Source organism: Tachyglossus aculeatus, chromosome 11 (genome assembly GCF_015852505.1).
Source record: "Tachyglossus aculeatus isolate mTacAcu1 chromosome 11, mTacAcu1.pri, whole genome shotgun sequence".
Classification (NCBI taxonomy): Eukaryota; Metazoa; Chordata; class Mammalia; order Monotremata; family Tachyglossidae; genus Tachyglossus; species Tachyglossus aculeatus.
Window position 1 is genome coordinate 18,969,440 of NC_052076.1, and position 15,217 is coordinate 18,984,656.

General features: G+C 48.5%; 1 protein-coding gene across 1 annotated transcript in view; it reads left to right on the forward strand.

Annotated features, from left to right (window-relative positions):
• The window catches only part of LOC119934531 (RAD52 motif-containing protein 1-like), a 67,473-nt gene that overhangs the window by 24,407 nt on the left and 27,849 nt on the right, over positions 1-15,217 (forward strand). Inside the window, exon 5 of the mRNA XM_038754052.1 lies at positions 7,290-7,370. Within this exon, the coding sequence (XP_038609980.1) occupies positions 7,290-7,370 (81 nt within the window). The remainder of the gene's footprint in view (positions 1-7,289; positions 7,371-15,217) is intronic.

The window sequence follows — 15,217 nt, forward strand, 5'->3', positions numbered from 1 at the left end:
GAGTGACAGGAAAGTCAGGGGGAGGGTCAGAGGGAAAGTCAGTGTGGGAAGATAAGAAGCTCTGTTTTGGACATGTTAAATTAGAACTGTCAGTGGGACATCCAAGTGGAGATGTCCTGAAGGCAGAAAGAAATGTGAGACTGCAGAGAAGAGAGATCGGGTCCGGAGATATAGATTTGGCAATCATCTGCGTAGAGATGGGAGCTGATTCCATGAGAGTGAATGAGTTCTCCAAGGGAGTGGATGTAGATGGAGAAGAGAAGGGGACCCAGAACTGAGCCTTGAGGGACTCAAACAGGCCGTGGGAGGCAGAGGAGGAGCCGCGGAAGAGACTGAGAATGAACAGCCAGAGAGATACGGGGAGAACCAGGTGAGGACGGTGTCAGTGAAGCCAAAGTTGGATAATGTTTCTAAGAGAAGAGGGTGGTTGACAGCACTGAAGGCAGCTGAGAGGTTAAGGAGGATTAGGATGGAGTAGAGGCTATTGGATTTAGCAAGAAGGAGATCATTGGTGACATTTGAGAGGGCAGTTTCTATGGCGTAGAGGAGGCAGAAGCCAGATTGGAGGAGAGTCAGGGAGGTAATTGGAGGAGAGGAACTGAAGACAGCGGGTTTAGAAAACTCACTCAAGGAGTTTGGAAGATAGGGCAATAACTGGAGGGAGCTGTGGGATCAAGGTACTCCCCTCCAACCCCCTGCCCCCAATCCTTCTCCACACTCTTTGACTGTATATTCCTTGCAGTAACGCAAGTTGAGTTCTCTCACCTCCTCTCCAAAGCTACCCACTCTCTAAATCCACCCCTCTACCTTTGCTTCAGACCCCATCTCTTCATACCTTTTTAAAACACTCGCCCCCTCCCTTCTTTCCTCTATGACTGCCATCTTCAACCGTTCACTTGCCAATGGCTCTTTCCCCACTGCTTTCAAACAAGTTTGTGTTCCCTACCCTAAGAAACCCTTCCTTGACTTTCATTCATTCAATCAACTGTATTTATTGAGCACTTACTGTGTGCAGAACACTGTACTAAGTGTTTGGAAAGTACAGTACAGCAATAAAGAGAGACAATCCCTGTCTACAATGGGCTTACAGTCTAAAGGTGGGGAACAGACATCAAAACAAGTAAACAGGCATCAATATAAATAAACAGAATTATAGATTTATACATATATACATAAGTGCTGTGGGGCAAGGAGAGGAAGACCTCATGACTCCCTCCAGTTATCGCCCCATCTCCCTCTTACCATTTCTCTTCAAACTTCTTGAGAACGTTGTTTACACCCCACTATCTCTACTTCCTCTCTTCCAATTCTTTCATAGATCCCCTCCAATTTGGCTTCCACCCACTTCACTCCACCAAAACAGCCCTCTTTAAAGTAAGCGCAGACCTTCTTCTCGCCAAATCTGATGGCCTCTACTGTATTCATTTATTCATTCAATCATATTTATTGAGCACTTACTGTGTGCAGATCACTGTACTAAGCGCTTGGGAAGTACAGGTCGGCAACATATAGAGATGGTCCCTACCCAACAACGGTCTCACAGTCTAGAAGGGGGAGATAGACAACAAAACAAAACATGCAGACAGGTGTCAAAATCATCAGAACAAATAGAATTAAAGCTATATGCACATCATTAACAAAATAAATAGAATAGTAAATATGTACAAGTAAAATAAATAGAGTAATAAATCTGTACAAATATATATACAAGTGCTGTGGGGAGGGGAAGGAGGGAGGGCACGGGGGATGGGGAGGAGGAGAGGAAAAGGGGGCTCAGTCAGGGAAGGCCTTCTGCATGAGGTGAGCTCTCAGTAGGGCTTTGAAGGGAGGAAGAGGGCTAGCTTGGCGGATGTGTGGAGGGAGGGCATTACATGCCAGGGGAAGGACGTGGGCCGGGGGTCGACGGTGGGACAGGCGAGAACGAGGCACAGTGAGGAGGTTAGTGGCAGAGGAGCGGAGGGTGCGGGCTGGGCTGTAGAAGGAGAGAAGGGAGGTGAGGTAGGAGGGTGCGAGGTGATAGAGAGCCTTGAAGTCGAGAGTGTCCTAATCCTCTTAGACCTCTCAGATGTCTTTAACACTGTAGACCTCCCCCTACTCCTTGAAACTTTATCCAACCATGGCTTCACTGACATTGTCCTCTCTTGTTTCTCCTTCTGTTTCTCTGACTGCTCCTTCTCAGTTTCTTTTGCTCTAGGTCCCCTTCTCTTCTCCATCTACACCCAGTCCCTTTGAGAACTTATTGGCTCCCATGGCTTCAACTACAACCTGTGTGCAGATGACTCCCAAATCTACATCTCTAGCTGCGACTGCTCTCCTTCCCTGAAATCTCGCATTTCCTTCTACCTTCAAAACATCTCTACCTGCATGTCCTGCCAACACCTCAAACTAAACATGTCCAAAACTGAATCCCTTTTCTTCCTACCCAAACCCTATCTTCCCACTGTCTTTCTCATCACTGTAGACAATATCACTATCCTGTCTCAAAAGCCTGTTCTTTGGTGTTGTCCTCAACTAATCTCTATCATTCCACGCTCATATTCAATCTTTCACCAAATCCTGTTGGTTCTACCTTCACAGCATGGCTAAAATTTGCCCTTTCCTCTCCATCCAAACTGCTACCACTCTGATCCAAGCATTTATCCTATCCTGCCTTGAATACTGCATCTGCCTCTTTGCTGACCTCCCAGCCTTCAGTCTCTCCCCACTCCAGTCCATACTTCATTCTGCTGCAAAGATCATTTTTCAACAAAAACATAGTCCATGCCTTCCCCTCGTCAGGAGCCTCCAGTGGCTGCCCATCCACCTCTGCATCGAACAGAAACTCCTTACCATCATCTTTGAAGCAGTCAATCTGCTCACCCCATCCTACCTCACCTCACTGATCTGCTACTACAGCCTAGCCTGTAAACTCTGTTCCTGTAGCACCAGATTACTCATTGTGCCCCAGTCTCATCTATCTCTCCACTGGCTCCTTTCCCATAATAATAATAATAATAATAATAATGGTATTTGTTAAGCGCTTACTATGTGCAAAGCACTGTTCTAAGTGCTGGGGAGGATACAATGTGATCAGGTTGTCTCACGGGGGGCTCACAGTTTTAATCCCCATGTTATAGATGAGATAACAGGCACAGAGAAGTTGTGACTTGCCTAAAGTCACACAGCTGACAGTTGGCGGAGCTGGGATTTGAACCCATGGCCTCTGACTCCTAAGCCTGGGCTCTTTCCACTGAGCCACGCTGCTTCTCATGTCCTCCCGTGTCCTCCCTCTAGCCTGGAATGCCCTCCCTCTCCATATATGCCAACCCACCACTCTCTCCAACTTCAAAGCATTACTGAGGTCACATCTCCCTGAAGGGGTCTTCCCCGATTAAGTCCTCCTTTCCTTGGCTCACTCTCCCCTCTGCATCATCTGTGCACTTGGATCTGTCAACTTTGGACATTTGATATTTGCCCTACCCCCAACCTCATAGCACATATGTACATATCTTTGTTATGTATTACACATTATTCATATTAATGTCTGTCTCCCCCTCTAGGCTGTAAGCTCATTATGGGCAGGGAATGGGCCTGCTAATTCTGTTGTATTATACTGTCCCAAGGGCTTAGTACAGTGCTCTGCCCCGATAAATGCTCAATAAGTACCATTGATTGATTGATTGGTACAAGGTCAATGGAGGGATAGGGGAGTGAATGAGTTGAGTTCAGTAGAGAGAGTGGTGTTGATTTCTAGGCAGGAATAAGGGTGAGAGACAGGGGCCCCAGTCAGAGGCATTGAGGACAATGCATGGTGAATAAGGGAGCTTGGGAGAAATGGAGAAGAGAGTGGAGAGGTAAGAGGGAAAAGACCTGGAGTTTCTTTTGGAAACAAAGGTGACTGGATGTTTGGGAGGAGAGGAGAGTGCAGAATGACATTTTAGAATGGTGACCCAAACAGCAGAGGCAAACTATAGACTGGAGAGGGGAGAGACTGGAGACAGGGAGACCCGTGAGGAGGTTGATATAGCAATCAACCTGGAATATAACAATTTCCTGACCCAGGGTGGTGGTGGTGGTTGGGCTGGAGAAAAATGGTGGATTCTGGAAGTGCTGTGGAGGAAAAACCACCAGACTGGAGGTGAGTGAAAGAGGGGGAGGAATCCAGGATAATGTCCAGGTTGCAATCTTCAGGAGCAGAGAAGATGATCGTGGTGGTGTGGGAAAGTTAGTGGGAGGAGAGGATTTAGGAGTAGAGATGGAAAATTCAATTTTCTACATGTTGAGCTTGAGATCCTGGCAAGACAGTATTATGGAGATGTCTTGTAGGCAAGAGAAAATACCAGAGTACAGATAAAAGGGAGGCAAGGTCAGGGTTAGCAAGATAAATCTGGAAGTCATTTGCATAGAGGTGGTAGCTGAAACTGTGGGAGCAGATGAGCTCCCCAAGGGAAGGAGTATATATGGAGAAGGGTAGGGGACCTCAGAGCTTTGAGGGGTACCCACAGTTTGGGGCTGAGAGGTGGAAGAGAAGCCTACATAAGAGACTGAGAAGAAGCTGCCAGAGAGATAGGAGGAGAGCCAGGAGAGGACTGTGTAGGTGAAGCCAGGCTTGTTGCTGGCAGGGAATGTTTGTTTATTATTAGATTGCACTCTCCTAAGCAGTTAGTACAGTACTCTGCATACAGTAAGCACTCAATAAATATGATTGAAGAGTGAATAATGTTTCCAGGAGGGGAAGTAGTCCATGGTGTCAAAGGCACCTGAGAGGTTGAGGAGAATAAGGATGGAGTAGACACCTTTAGGCAAGGGGATGTCATTGATGACCGTGGAGAGAATGCAGTGTCAGTGGAGTGAAGGAGGTGGAAACCAGATAATAGTTCACTTTCTGACAGATGTGCATTCCGCCCTCAACTCTGCTGCCTCCATCCTCTCACTCGCATCACCTGAACCTCCCTCCCCACCAAATCTGGCAGACAACAGCTCTTCCCATTTAAAGCTTCCTAAAACCTCACTTCCCCCAAGAAGCCTTCCCTGATTAATTCAGCCACCTCTAGCAACTACGTTTTGGTTTGTACCCGTCTTCATCACCCCTTGCTTATGTGAAGTCGTAATTGCCTTCTATGTCTGTCTCCCCCATCATAGTGTAAGCTCCCTCTAGACTGTATGCTCATGTGGGCAGGCAACGTATCTACCATCTCTGTCATGTTGTACTCTCCCAAGTGCTTAGTATGGTGCTCTGCACACAGTCAGTTCTCAATAAATAAGATTAATTGGAACGTGTCTTGGGCTTCTGTTGGGCTTTCACAAGTGCTTAGCAACTCTTCTGTACATCTCCCTGCTAGACTGTAAGCTCCTTGTGGGCAGGGGTTTCAGCTAGCAACTCCCAAGCACTTAGTACAGTGCTCTGCAAAGAGTAAGCACTCAATAAATACCATTGATTGATCTCAACTTACAAACTTAAAGCCCTACTTTCTCTGTCCGTCAACCCAGCCTCCTCCTCCTCTTTCTCCTCATGTCCTGAAACATTATTGTTATTATTATTATTATCATATTTGTTAAGCACTTACTGTATTTCAAGCACTGTCCTAAGCTCTGGGTTGGATACAAGATAATCAGGTTGTACAAAGTTCTTGACCCACATGGGGCTCATAGTTTAAGCAGGAGGGAGCACAGACATCTTCTTTTGTGACTATTTCCCTTACTAGAATTGTCAGCTCCACAAAGGCAGGGATTGTGTCTTCTAATTCTACTGGATCCTCCCAAGTGCTCAATAAATACACTGCAAGGAGCCACACCATCCCATTAGCCCCCCTTTTTACTTATGTGACTGTCTGTCTAATTGGCTACTTTTAATTGAGTGGATTTTCCCTCTGCTTGTCTCCCCCATTAAACTGTAAGCTTCTCGAGGGCAAGGGGCCTTGTCTTTCACTTTTATTGGGTGCTTGCAAATGCCTGGCAGTGGTTCCACTTACAGTAGGTGCTCAGTAAATATTGTGGGTTATAATTTGACATCTTGCTGACACTGAAATATTTGTAAGTTACTTAACATTTGTTAAGTGCTGTCCGTGTTTCGGGCACTGAACTGCCACCGCCCGAGAGTTTTCAACCCAAAGAGGAAGCATCGTTTAACTCCCATCTTCTGAAGTCTAGGAGATCATTGGGAAGGGGACAAAGAGGGATAGATGATGAATAGACAAAGCCCACTTTAAGCCTTTTGTGGAATGTCATCATCACCTTGTCCTCAGCAGGGCCAGAAGGGAGAGGAGAGGGAAGGTGAGAGTGCTGATTGGGAGAGTTTACTACAGGGCTGATTGCACTGAAACCCACTGAGCACACACTGGCTAAGCATGCTGCATCCCTGTCGTAGTAGAAGCAGTAGTAGTAAGGAATTAGTATCGGCATCTATTGAGGACTCACTGAATGCTATACACTGTACTAAGCACTTGGGAAAGTACTGCAGAAACCAGGCACATGAGGAGCATAGAGAAGCAGCATGGCTAGTGGAAAGAGCATGGCCCTGGGAGTCAGAGGACTTGGGTTCTAATTCTGGCTCTGCCTCTTTCCTGCTGTGTGACTTTGGGCAAGCCACTTCTCTCTGCATCAGTTCCCTCACCTGCAAAACATTATATTTTATCATAATAATGTTCCTTTCTGTGGCATACATTCTCTAACTCTGTCATCGCATCCGGTCCCAAACACCCAGTGAAAACATGTTTCATTCTGGCTTAATGGCCTGAGCAGGAAGCCAAACCCCCCCCAGGGGGAGAGAAAGTTGTGCAGATTCAGGGAAATGTGTTTTCAAAAATGAGGTCTCATGAGAATTCGGTGTTGGGGCATAAAGGGAAGTTTAATGGGGCTTAAAAATTGCGATGAGATGTACATTCCAACAACAGGGAAAGATTATCATTTGGAAAATAATTGAAAGTGACTGAGCTATGATTTCAAAAGCATAATAAAAGAACACCCGATATAGCCACCCCACTTGCTGTTCAGTGCATGTTATTTCTAAAGAAGGTTCTTAAGTTGGGAGGGCAAAATTCCATTAGATTTCCTTGAATGCAGGGATCATTATTCTACCCTGTAAGCTCTGTGTGGGTAGGAACTGTGTCTTCTGCTTCTCTTGTACTTTCCCAAGTGCTTACTACAGTGCTCTGCACAGTAGGCGTTCAACAAATGCCATACCATTCTTTGACTAGTTGGTGGACAGATCACTAAAAGAGTAGAGAATCAGTCCTGAGTACATCTCTGTAGGATCAGCGTTGAGTGGTAACTGCCAATGAGCCTGATTCTGCTTGCGTGTGTTTCCCCAGGAACCTGAGCTGCAACCTGCTCACAGAACTCAGTTATGGCACATTCCAGGCATGGCATGGGATGCAGTTTCTCCAGAAGTTGTAAGTGGGAATGGAGGGAGCAAGTGCAGCTGGCCCCCTGAGCCCGGGTACCTATGGGAGAGGGGACCCTTTCCTGCCCGACCCCCACACTCCAAAACAGATAAGCTTATGCCTAGCTGTCCTGAGCAAAGTTCTTGACATCAGTGAAGCCTGGCACCCAGAGAGCAACCCTTTCTCAGAGTTGACTTTCCAGACCTGGAATATGTGGTCTGGGGAGCATTGGAAGCCCTGGTGGGTTTCGGGAGTGGGTCCCCCCGTACCCTCTGACTCCACCCACTGTCCCTGCTGGCCTGTTTCTCGGCCCAGCCAACCCCCTGAGTGGTTCAGGCTTGCTAATACTTGCGCATTCAGACAGGCCAGCTGACAGGCCCATCAGATGGTTGAGGCCTTGAGGGGGGCTGCAGTGGGTTGTAGGGGTCGGGAGGTGGATCTGAGGGCACCCCCTCCATCCCCGCCGAGGTTTTTACTTCCCAGAACCAGAGGGATACTCTAGGGCTCTTTGGAAAGCCACTGCCATTCTCAGGGCATGGCTTTTCATGAGAGCTGCTGGATTTGGACCCCGGGGCCCTCAGGCATCAGGGCAGCTGATGGCGACAGCGGGTCCAATGGGTTCTGGCCGCAGCTGGGCCAGTGGGGCCAGCCCAGGTCTCAGCTTGGCAACATTTTGCCCAGGGATCCCTTAAGGGGACACTTCCAAGTCCCAGAGAGGCCCCCCTGACTTGCCAGTCAAAGAGGCGTGAGGGGCTGAGACACAGAAAGAGCCACTGAGCTGAGTGGAGCCTGGCCTAAGTCATGGGGTGTGAAGGGACCCAGGGCTCCTGGGAATGCATCCTGGCTGGCCACAAGCCAAAGGCTGCAAAGCAACCCTGGTACCTGTCTGTCTGTCTATCCCTTAGCCCAGGGAGGCGAGGGTGGAGAATCTTCCTCCATCCTCTACACACATCTAGACCGATGGTTCATCTTTCCATTTCTCTGAGAAACAGCAGGGGTTCTGATGGGGGCAGATGGCAGCTTGGAACCTTAGGAGGCCCCCAACCCTCCAAACCTTATTTTCATGTCCATCTCCCCCATTAGACCATAAGGTCCTTGAGGGCAGGGATCATTAATTCCAACTCTATGGTGTTGTACTTTCCCAAGTGCTTAGAACAGGGCTCTGCATACAGTCATTGAGTGATTGATCAATCATTTAAGCAATCCATCACCTGATCCCCAAGTTCTGGGAACGGGGGCAAATCCCATTCCTGTAGCTCTCCGGCCCGTCTCTTCCCATAAATTCTCACTGCCTGGAGCCTGACAAGCAGCGGCAATCCACCAATCCACCCTTCAGTCAGCTGTTTCTTCTGGCCTCTTGGGACACAGCCTGGGTTTGCCCAGTGGCTGGGCCCCTGATCGAGCCACGCGAGTGGTCCCACCCCGTCTCGGTCACCTGCAGCTCGGAGCCGAGAACCCTGGGTTGGTGTCACCGCCTTGGAAGCTTCACACCATAGGTTCTGAGAGCAAGCCCTGCCGGTGGCCTCCCGCTTGTGGCTCAGGGGAGGTTGTTCCCATGGCTAGTTCCTGTGCCCTTGATGGGGGAATTGGAGGCTCTGCCATTTCCTTTGGTGATAGGTCGAGCCAGGAACCAAGCCCGTGCTCATCCCTGCTACTTCCTAAGGCCCTTGGGCCAAAGGGCTCTTTTGGTCTGTCATTCAGTGCTCCTTTCTCAGCTCACCAAAGGCTTCACTTGGGGCCTGCCCTCACCCACCTTGCCGAGGCTTCTGAGCCTGAAGCTGGCTCTAAGGAAGCCAGAGACGTGAAGGGAGACTTCCCCCAGGGTTGCCATAACACTACATTCATCCAGGAACCTAGGATTCCCATGCCAACTACCAGATCACCTGGCGCTTCTGAGTGGTGGGACTTCCAGGGCTACTAGTCAGCTCGGCTGGGCAGGGCTCGGCAGTCAGGCCGAGGCAGAATTCAGGGCCGGCTTGAACTCATCTGAGAATTCCCTGGGGCGAAAGCTAGACACATGGACTTGGTGAGTTCCTGGTCCCCAGTGGTCAGTGGTGTGACTGGCTTCTACTGGCCACCCTGCTTCCTCCTGCCAGCCTGGGCAACTCTGGGAGCTCACATCAGCTCTGGCATGTTCTGTGGCAGAGAGTTGTCCAAGGCAAGTGAGAATGGGGCAGATGTGATGAAACAGAGGAAGCTTGAGAGTTCCAGGTGGATTTAATAATAATAATAATGGCATTTGTTAAGTGCGTATCATGTGCTAAGCACTGTTCTAAGCGCTGGGGGGATGTGAGGTAGTCAGGTTGTCCTGCGTGGGGCTCACAGTCTTAATGACAGTCATCAATCAATCAATCAATCGTATTGAGCGCTTACTGTGTGCAGAGCACTGTACTAAGCACTTGGGAAGTACAAGTTGGCAACATATAGAGACAATCCCTACCCAACAGTGGGCTCACAGTCTAGAAGGGGGAGACAGAGAACAGAACCAAACAGATTAACAAAATAAAATAAATAGAATAGATATGTACAAGTAAAATAAATAAATAGAGTAATAGTCTTAGTCATAATCTCCATAGTCATAGTCATAGTCATAGTCTTAATCCCCATTTTACAGATGAGATAACTGAGGCGCAGAGAATGAAGTGACTTGCCCAAAGTCACACAGCTGACAAGTGGTGGAGCCGGGATTAGAACCCATGACCTCTGAGTCCCAAGCCCGGGCTCTTTCCACTGGGCCACACTGCTTCTCTGATTTCATTCAGCAGGGCTAGGGACTGGGCATCCTTGGAACCTTCCTGAAGGAGGGGTGTCACCATAGAGCCATCATCAGTGCAGACCCCTCCTCCAGGATTGAAAAGAGCAAAGGCCGTGCCCACCTTTCCGTGAGGGCCAAGAGTGTGGGCTGGCCAGCTGAGCACTGATCCTTGGGAAGGCACAGAGCAAACATACTATGTATAACATACTAAGCCCTGGGGTGAGTACAAGCAAATCAGGCTGGACGCAGTCTCTGTCCCAAAGGCAAAAAATTGGTCAACACCTGGACGAGCCCAGGGCACTAAACCAAAAGCCTCTGAGCAGGTGATGTTGGGTAAAGACCATACTGCTAGAGTGAAAGGGTGGGCATTAGACCCGGAGGCACAGGGGAAGCAATAATTGGACCTTACATAGGTGTCAGAGAAGCGTTGGTTTCCATCCCAATAACATGAACCAAACCATCAGTCAGTTGGAGAAGCAGCGGCACTTGTCTGTTGTGTGACCTTGGGCAAGACACTTCACTTCTCTGTGCCTCAGTTACCTCATCTGGAAAATGGGGATTGAGACCGTGAGCACCACATAGGACAGGAACTGCATCCAGCCCAATTTGCTTGTATTCACCCCAGGGCTTAGTACAGTGTCTGGCACATAGTAAGTGCATAACAAATACCACAATTCTTAGTATTTATTGACCAGCGTACTGTGTGCAGAGCACTGTACTGAGTGCTTGGGAGAATACAGTAGAGTTGGTAGACACGATCCCTGTCCAAAAGAAGCTTACAGTCTAGTGGAGGAGACAGATATTAACATACATTACAGGCAGGGGAAAGCAGCAGAGTTTAAGGATGTGTACATAAGGTCTGTGCGGTGGGATAAGCATCAAAGTGCTTAAAGGATACAAATGCTAGTACATAGGCTTCTCAGAAGGGAGAGTGAATAGGGTTGCAAGGGGAGCCCTCTTGGAGGAAGTATGATAGGGGTGACTCAGCATGAACGGCCTCTCCCCACTCCCCCTGGGTGGACAGGATGGTCGCGGATCACACAAACCCAGACCCTCGACCCTACCATCTCCCCTGAACACCTCTCTATTTTTTTTTAATGGTATTTGTCAAGCACTATTCTAAGCGCTGGGGTAGATAGAGGTTATCAAAGTTGGACCCAGTCCCTGTCCCATGTGGGGCTCACAGTCTAAGTTGGAGGGAAAAGGATTCATCCCTCTTTCACAGATGAGGAAACTGAGGCGCAGAGAAGCTAAGTGACTTGCCTAAGGTCACCCAACATGCAAGCAGCAGAGCTGGGATTAGAACCCAGGTCCTCGGACTCCTAGGCCCGGGCTTATTCCACTAGGTCATGCTGCTTCTTTTCCTCTGTTGATCTCGTGAGCTGGGCTGACATCCACAGTCCACCTCCTGCTCTCTCCTATGCCCATTCTGTGGCACACCCTTGGCAGCTAATCCAAGGCACCAGGCCAACTTCGGCCACTTGAGATTCATCCTCCTGTGCTATGCCTCTGCCCACCCTTCTACTCAGCAACATTGCTTCTGCCTCATTGACACCCCCACCCCTACTTTCCACAGTCCTGATGCCTCTGACAAAATTGAAACCATAATAATAATACTAAGAATTATGGTATTTGTTAAGCACTTACTATGTGACAAGCACTGTTCTAAGTGCTGGGATAGATACAGGATAATCAGGTTGTCCCATGTGGGGCTCACAGTTTTAATTTCCATTTTACAGACGAGGTACCTAAGGCACAGAGAAGTGAAGTAGCTTGCCCAAGGTCACACAGCAGACAAGTGGCAGAGCCAGTATTAGAACGCACGTCCTCTGACTCCCAAGCCCGTGCTCTTTCCACTAAGCCATGCTGCTTCTTACCATCAAGGATGAGCTCCCCTATGTCTCCCCTCATCTCAACCAACCCCCTGCTACCCTCCCATTTGTGGTCTCATTCTTCCTAGGCATCTCTCAAGAGGAGATTCATTCATTCATTCATTCAATCGTATTTATTGAGCACTTACTGTGTGCAGAGCACTGTACTAAGTGCTTGGGAAGTACAAGTTGGCAACATATAGAGACAGTCCCTACCCAATAACGGGCTCACGGTCTAGAAGGGGGAGACAGACAACAAAACAAAATATATTAAAATAAAATAAGTACAATAGTAAATATGTACAAGTAAAATAAATAGAGTAATAAATCTGTACAAATATATATACAAGTGCTGTGGGGAGGGGAAGGAGGGAGGGCAGGGGGGATGGGGAGGAGGAGAGGAAAAAGGGGGCTCAGTCAGGAAAGGCCTCCTGGAGGAGGTGAGCTCTCCGGGCTTTGAAGGGAGGAAGAGAGCTAGTTTGGCGGATGTGCGGAGGGAGGGCATTCCAGGCCAGGGGGAGGACATGGGCCGGGGATCTCCCACCTGCTTTCAAAATCTACCACCTCTACCTATTCTTCCAGCCCTATCCCTTATCACCTAAAAATGTTTGCGTATTCATTCATTCAATCGTATTTATTGAGTGCTTGCTGTGTGCAGAGCACTGTACTAAGCGCTTGGGAAGTACAAGTCGGCAACATATAGAGACGGTTCCTACCCAACAAAGGGCTCACAGTCTAGAACGGGGAGACAGACAACAAAACAAAACACGTAGATAGGTGTGAGAATCATCAGAACAAATAGAATTAACTTTATGCACATCATTAACAAAATAAATAGAATAGTAAATATGTGCAAGTAAAATAGAGTAATAAATCTGTACAAATATATATATATATATATATATATATATATATATATATACAAGTGCTGTGGGGAGGGGAAGGAGGTAGGGCGGGGGGATGGGGAGGAGGAGAGGAGAAAGAGGGCTCAGTATGGGAAGGCCTCCTGGAGGAGGTGAGCTCTCAGTAGGGCTTTGAAGGGAAGGAGAGAGTTAGCTTGGCGGATGTTTGGAGGGAGGGCATTCCAGGCCGTGGGGGGGGGCGGGGGAACGTTGGCCGGGGGTCGACGGCGGGACAGGTGAGAACGAGGTACAGTGAGGAGGTTAGCGGCAGAGAAGCAGAGGGTGGGGGCTGTGCTGGAGAAGGAGAGAAGGGAGGTGAGGTAGGAGGGGGCGAGGTGATGGAGAGCCTTGAAGCTGAGAGTGAGGAGTTTCTGTTTGATTCATAGGTTGACAGGCAGCCACTGAAGAATTTTGAGTAGGGAAGTGACATGCCCAGAGCGTTTCTGTACAGAGATAATCCGGGCAGCAGAGTGACGTATAGACTGAAGTGGGGAGAGACAGGAGGATAGGAGATCAGAGAGAGGAGGCTGATGCAGTAATCCAGTTGGGATAGGATGAGAGATTGAACCAGCTAGGTAGCGGTTTGGATGGAGAGGAAAGGTTGGATCTTGGCGATGTTGAGGTGAGACCAGCTGGTTTTGGTGACGGATTGGATGTGAGGGGTGAATGAGAGAGCGGAGTCGAGGATGACAGCAAGGTTGCAGGCTTGTGAGACTCGAAGGATGGTAGTGCCATCTACAGTGATGGGAAAGTCAGAGGGAGAGGGCAGGATTTGGGAGGGAAGTTAAGGAGTTCAGTCTTGTACATACTGAGTTTTAGATGGCGGGCAGACATCCAAATGGAGATGTCCTGAAGGCAGGAGGAGATACAAGCCTGGAGGGAGGGAGAGAGAACAGGGGCAGAGATGTAGATTTAGGTGTCATCAGTGTAGAAATGATAGTTGAAGCCGTGGGAGCGAATGAGTTCACCAAGGGAGTAAGTGTAGATAGAGAACAGAAGGGGACCAAGACCTGACCTTTGAGGAACCCCTTCATATCCCCTTCTTCCTTCCCTGTCGACCATCTTCAAGTGCTCACTACCTGATGGGTCCTTCCCCTCTGCCTTCAAACATACCTACTTCAGTCAGTTGATCAGTTGATCAACAGAGAAGTGAAGTAACTTGCCCGAGGTCACACAGCAGACAAGTGGCAGAGCCAGGGCATTAAAACCTATGACTTCCTAACTCCCAGGCCCGTTCTCTATCCACTATGCCATGCTATGTCTCTGAATATCAAATGCTTAAAGATTTCAGACCTAGGTGATGCAGATGGGAAATTGAGTAGAGGAGATGAGGACTTAGGGAAGGCCTCTTGGAGGATAAGTGATTTTAATATGGCTATGCAGGTGGGGAGAGTGGTGGCCTGTTTTATATCATCATCAGTCATATTTATTGAGCTCTTATTGGGTGCAGAGCACTGTACTAGTCGCTTGGGAGAGTACAGGACAACAAAGTGGGTAGACACATTGGCTGCCTGCAACGAGCTTACAATCTAGAAGGGGAGGAGTATATGAAGGGAAAGGAATTCCAGGTCAGAGGGAGGGACATGGGCAATAATAATGTTGGTATTTGTTAAGCGCTTACTATGTGCCAAGCACTGTTCTAAGCACTGGTGGGGGGATACAGGGTAATCAAGGTTGTCCCACGTGGGGCTCACAGTCTTAATCCCCATTTTACAGATGAGGGAACTGTGACACGAGAAGTTAAGTTACTTGCCCAAAGTCACTCAGCTGACAAGTGGCAGAGCCGGGATTAGAACCCATGACCTCTAATTCCCAAGCCCGGGCTCTTTCCACTGCTGCTTGGGTCAGCGGTGAGATAGACCAGGTTCAGGTACAGAGAGTAGGTTGGCGTTAGGAGAGTGAAGTGTGTGGGTTGTGTTGTAGAAGGAAAACAGTGAGCTAAGGTAAGGGGGAAAGCTGAATGATGACTTTAAAGCTGATGGTAAGAAATTTCTGTTTGATGTGTCTAACAGAGTTGGTAGACACATTCCCTGCCCACAGTGAGCTTACAGTCTAGAAGGGTAGACAGACATTAAAATAAATAAATGAATTATGGATATGTTGTAAGTGCTATAGGGTTGGGCAGGGGATGGTGGTGAATGAAGAGTCTAAATTCAAGTGCAAGGGTGATGCAGAAAGGAGTAGGAAATTGGGGTCTAGTTGGGGAAAGCCTCTTGGAAGATATGTGCCTTCAGTAAGACTTTGAAGGTGGAGAGAGTGATCTCTGCCAACCCCGGCCTATGACCTACCTCTGGCCTGGGACACCCTTGCCCCTCATATCCGCCAAAC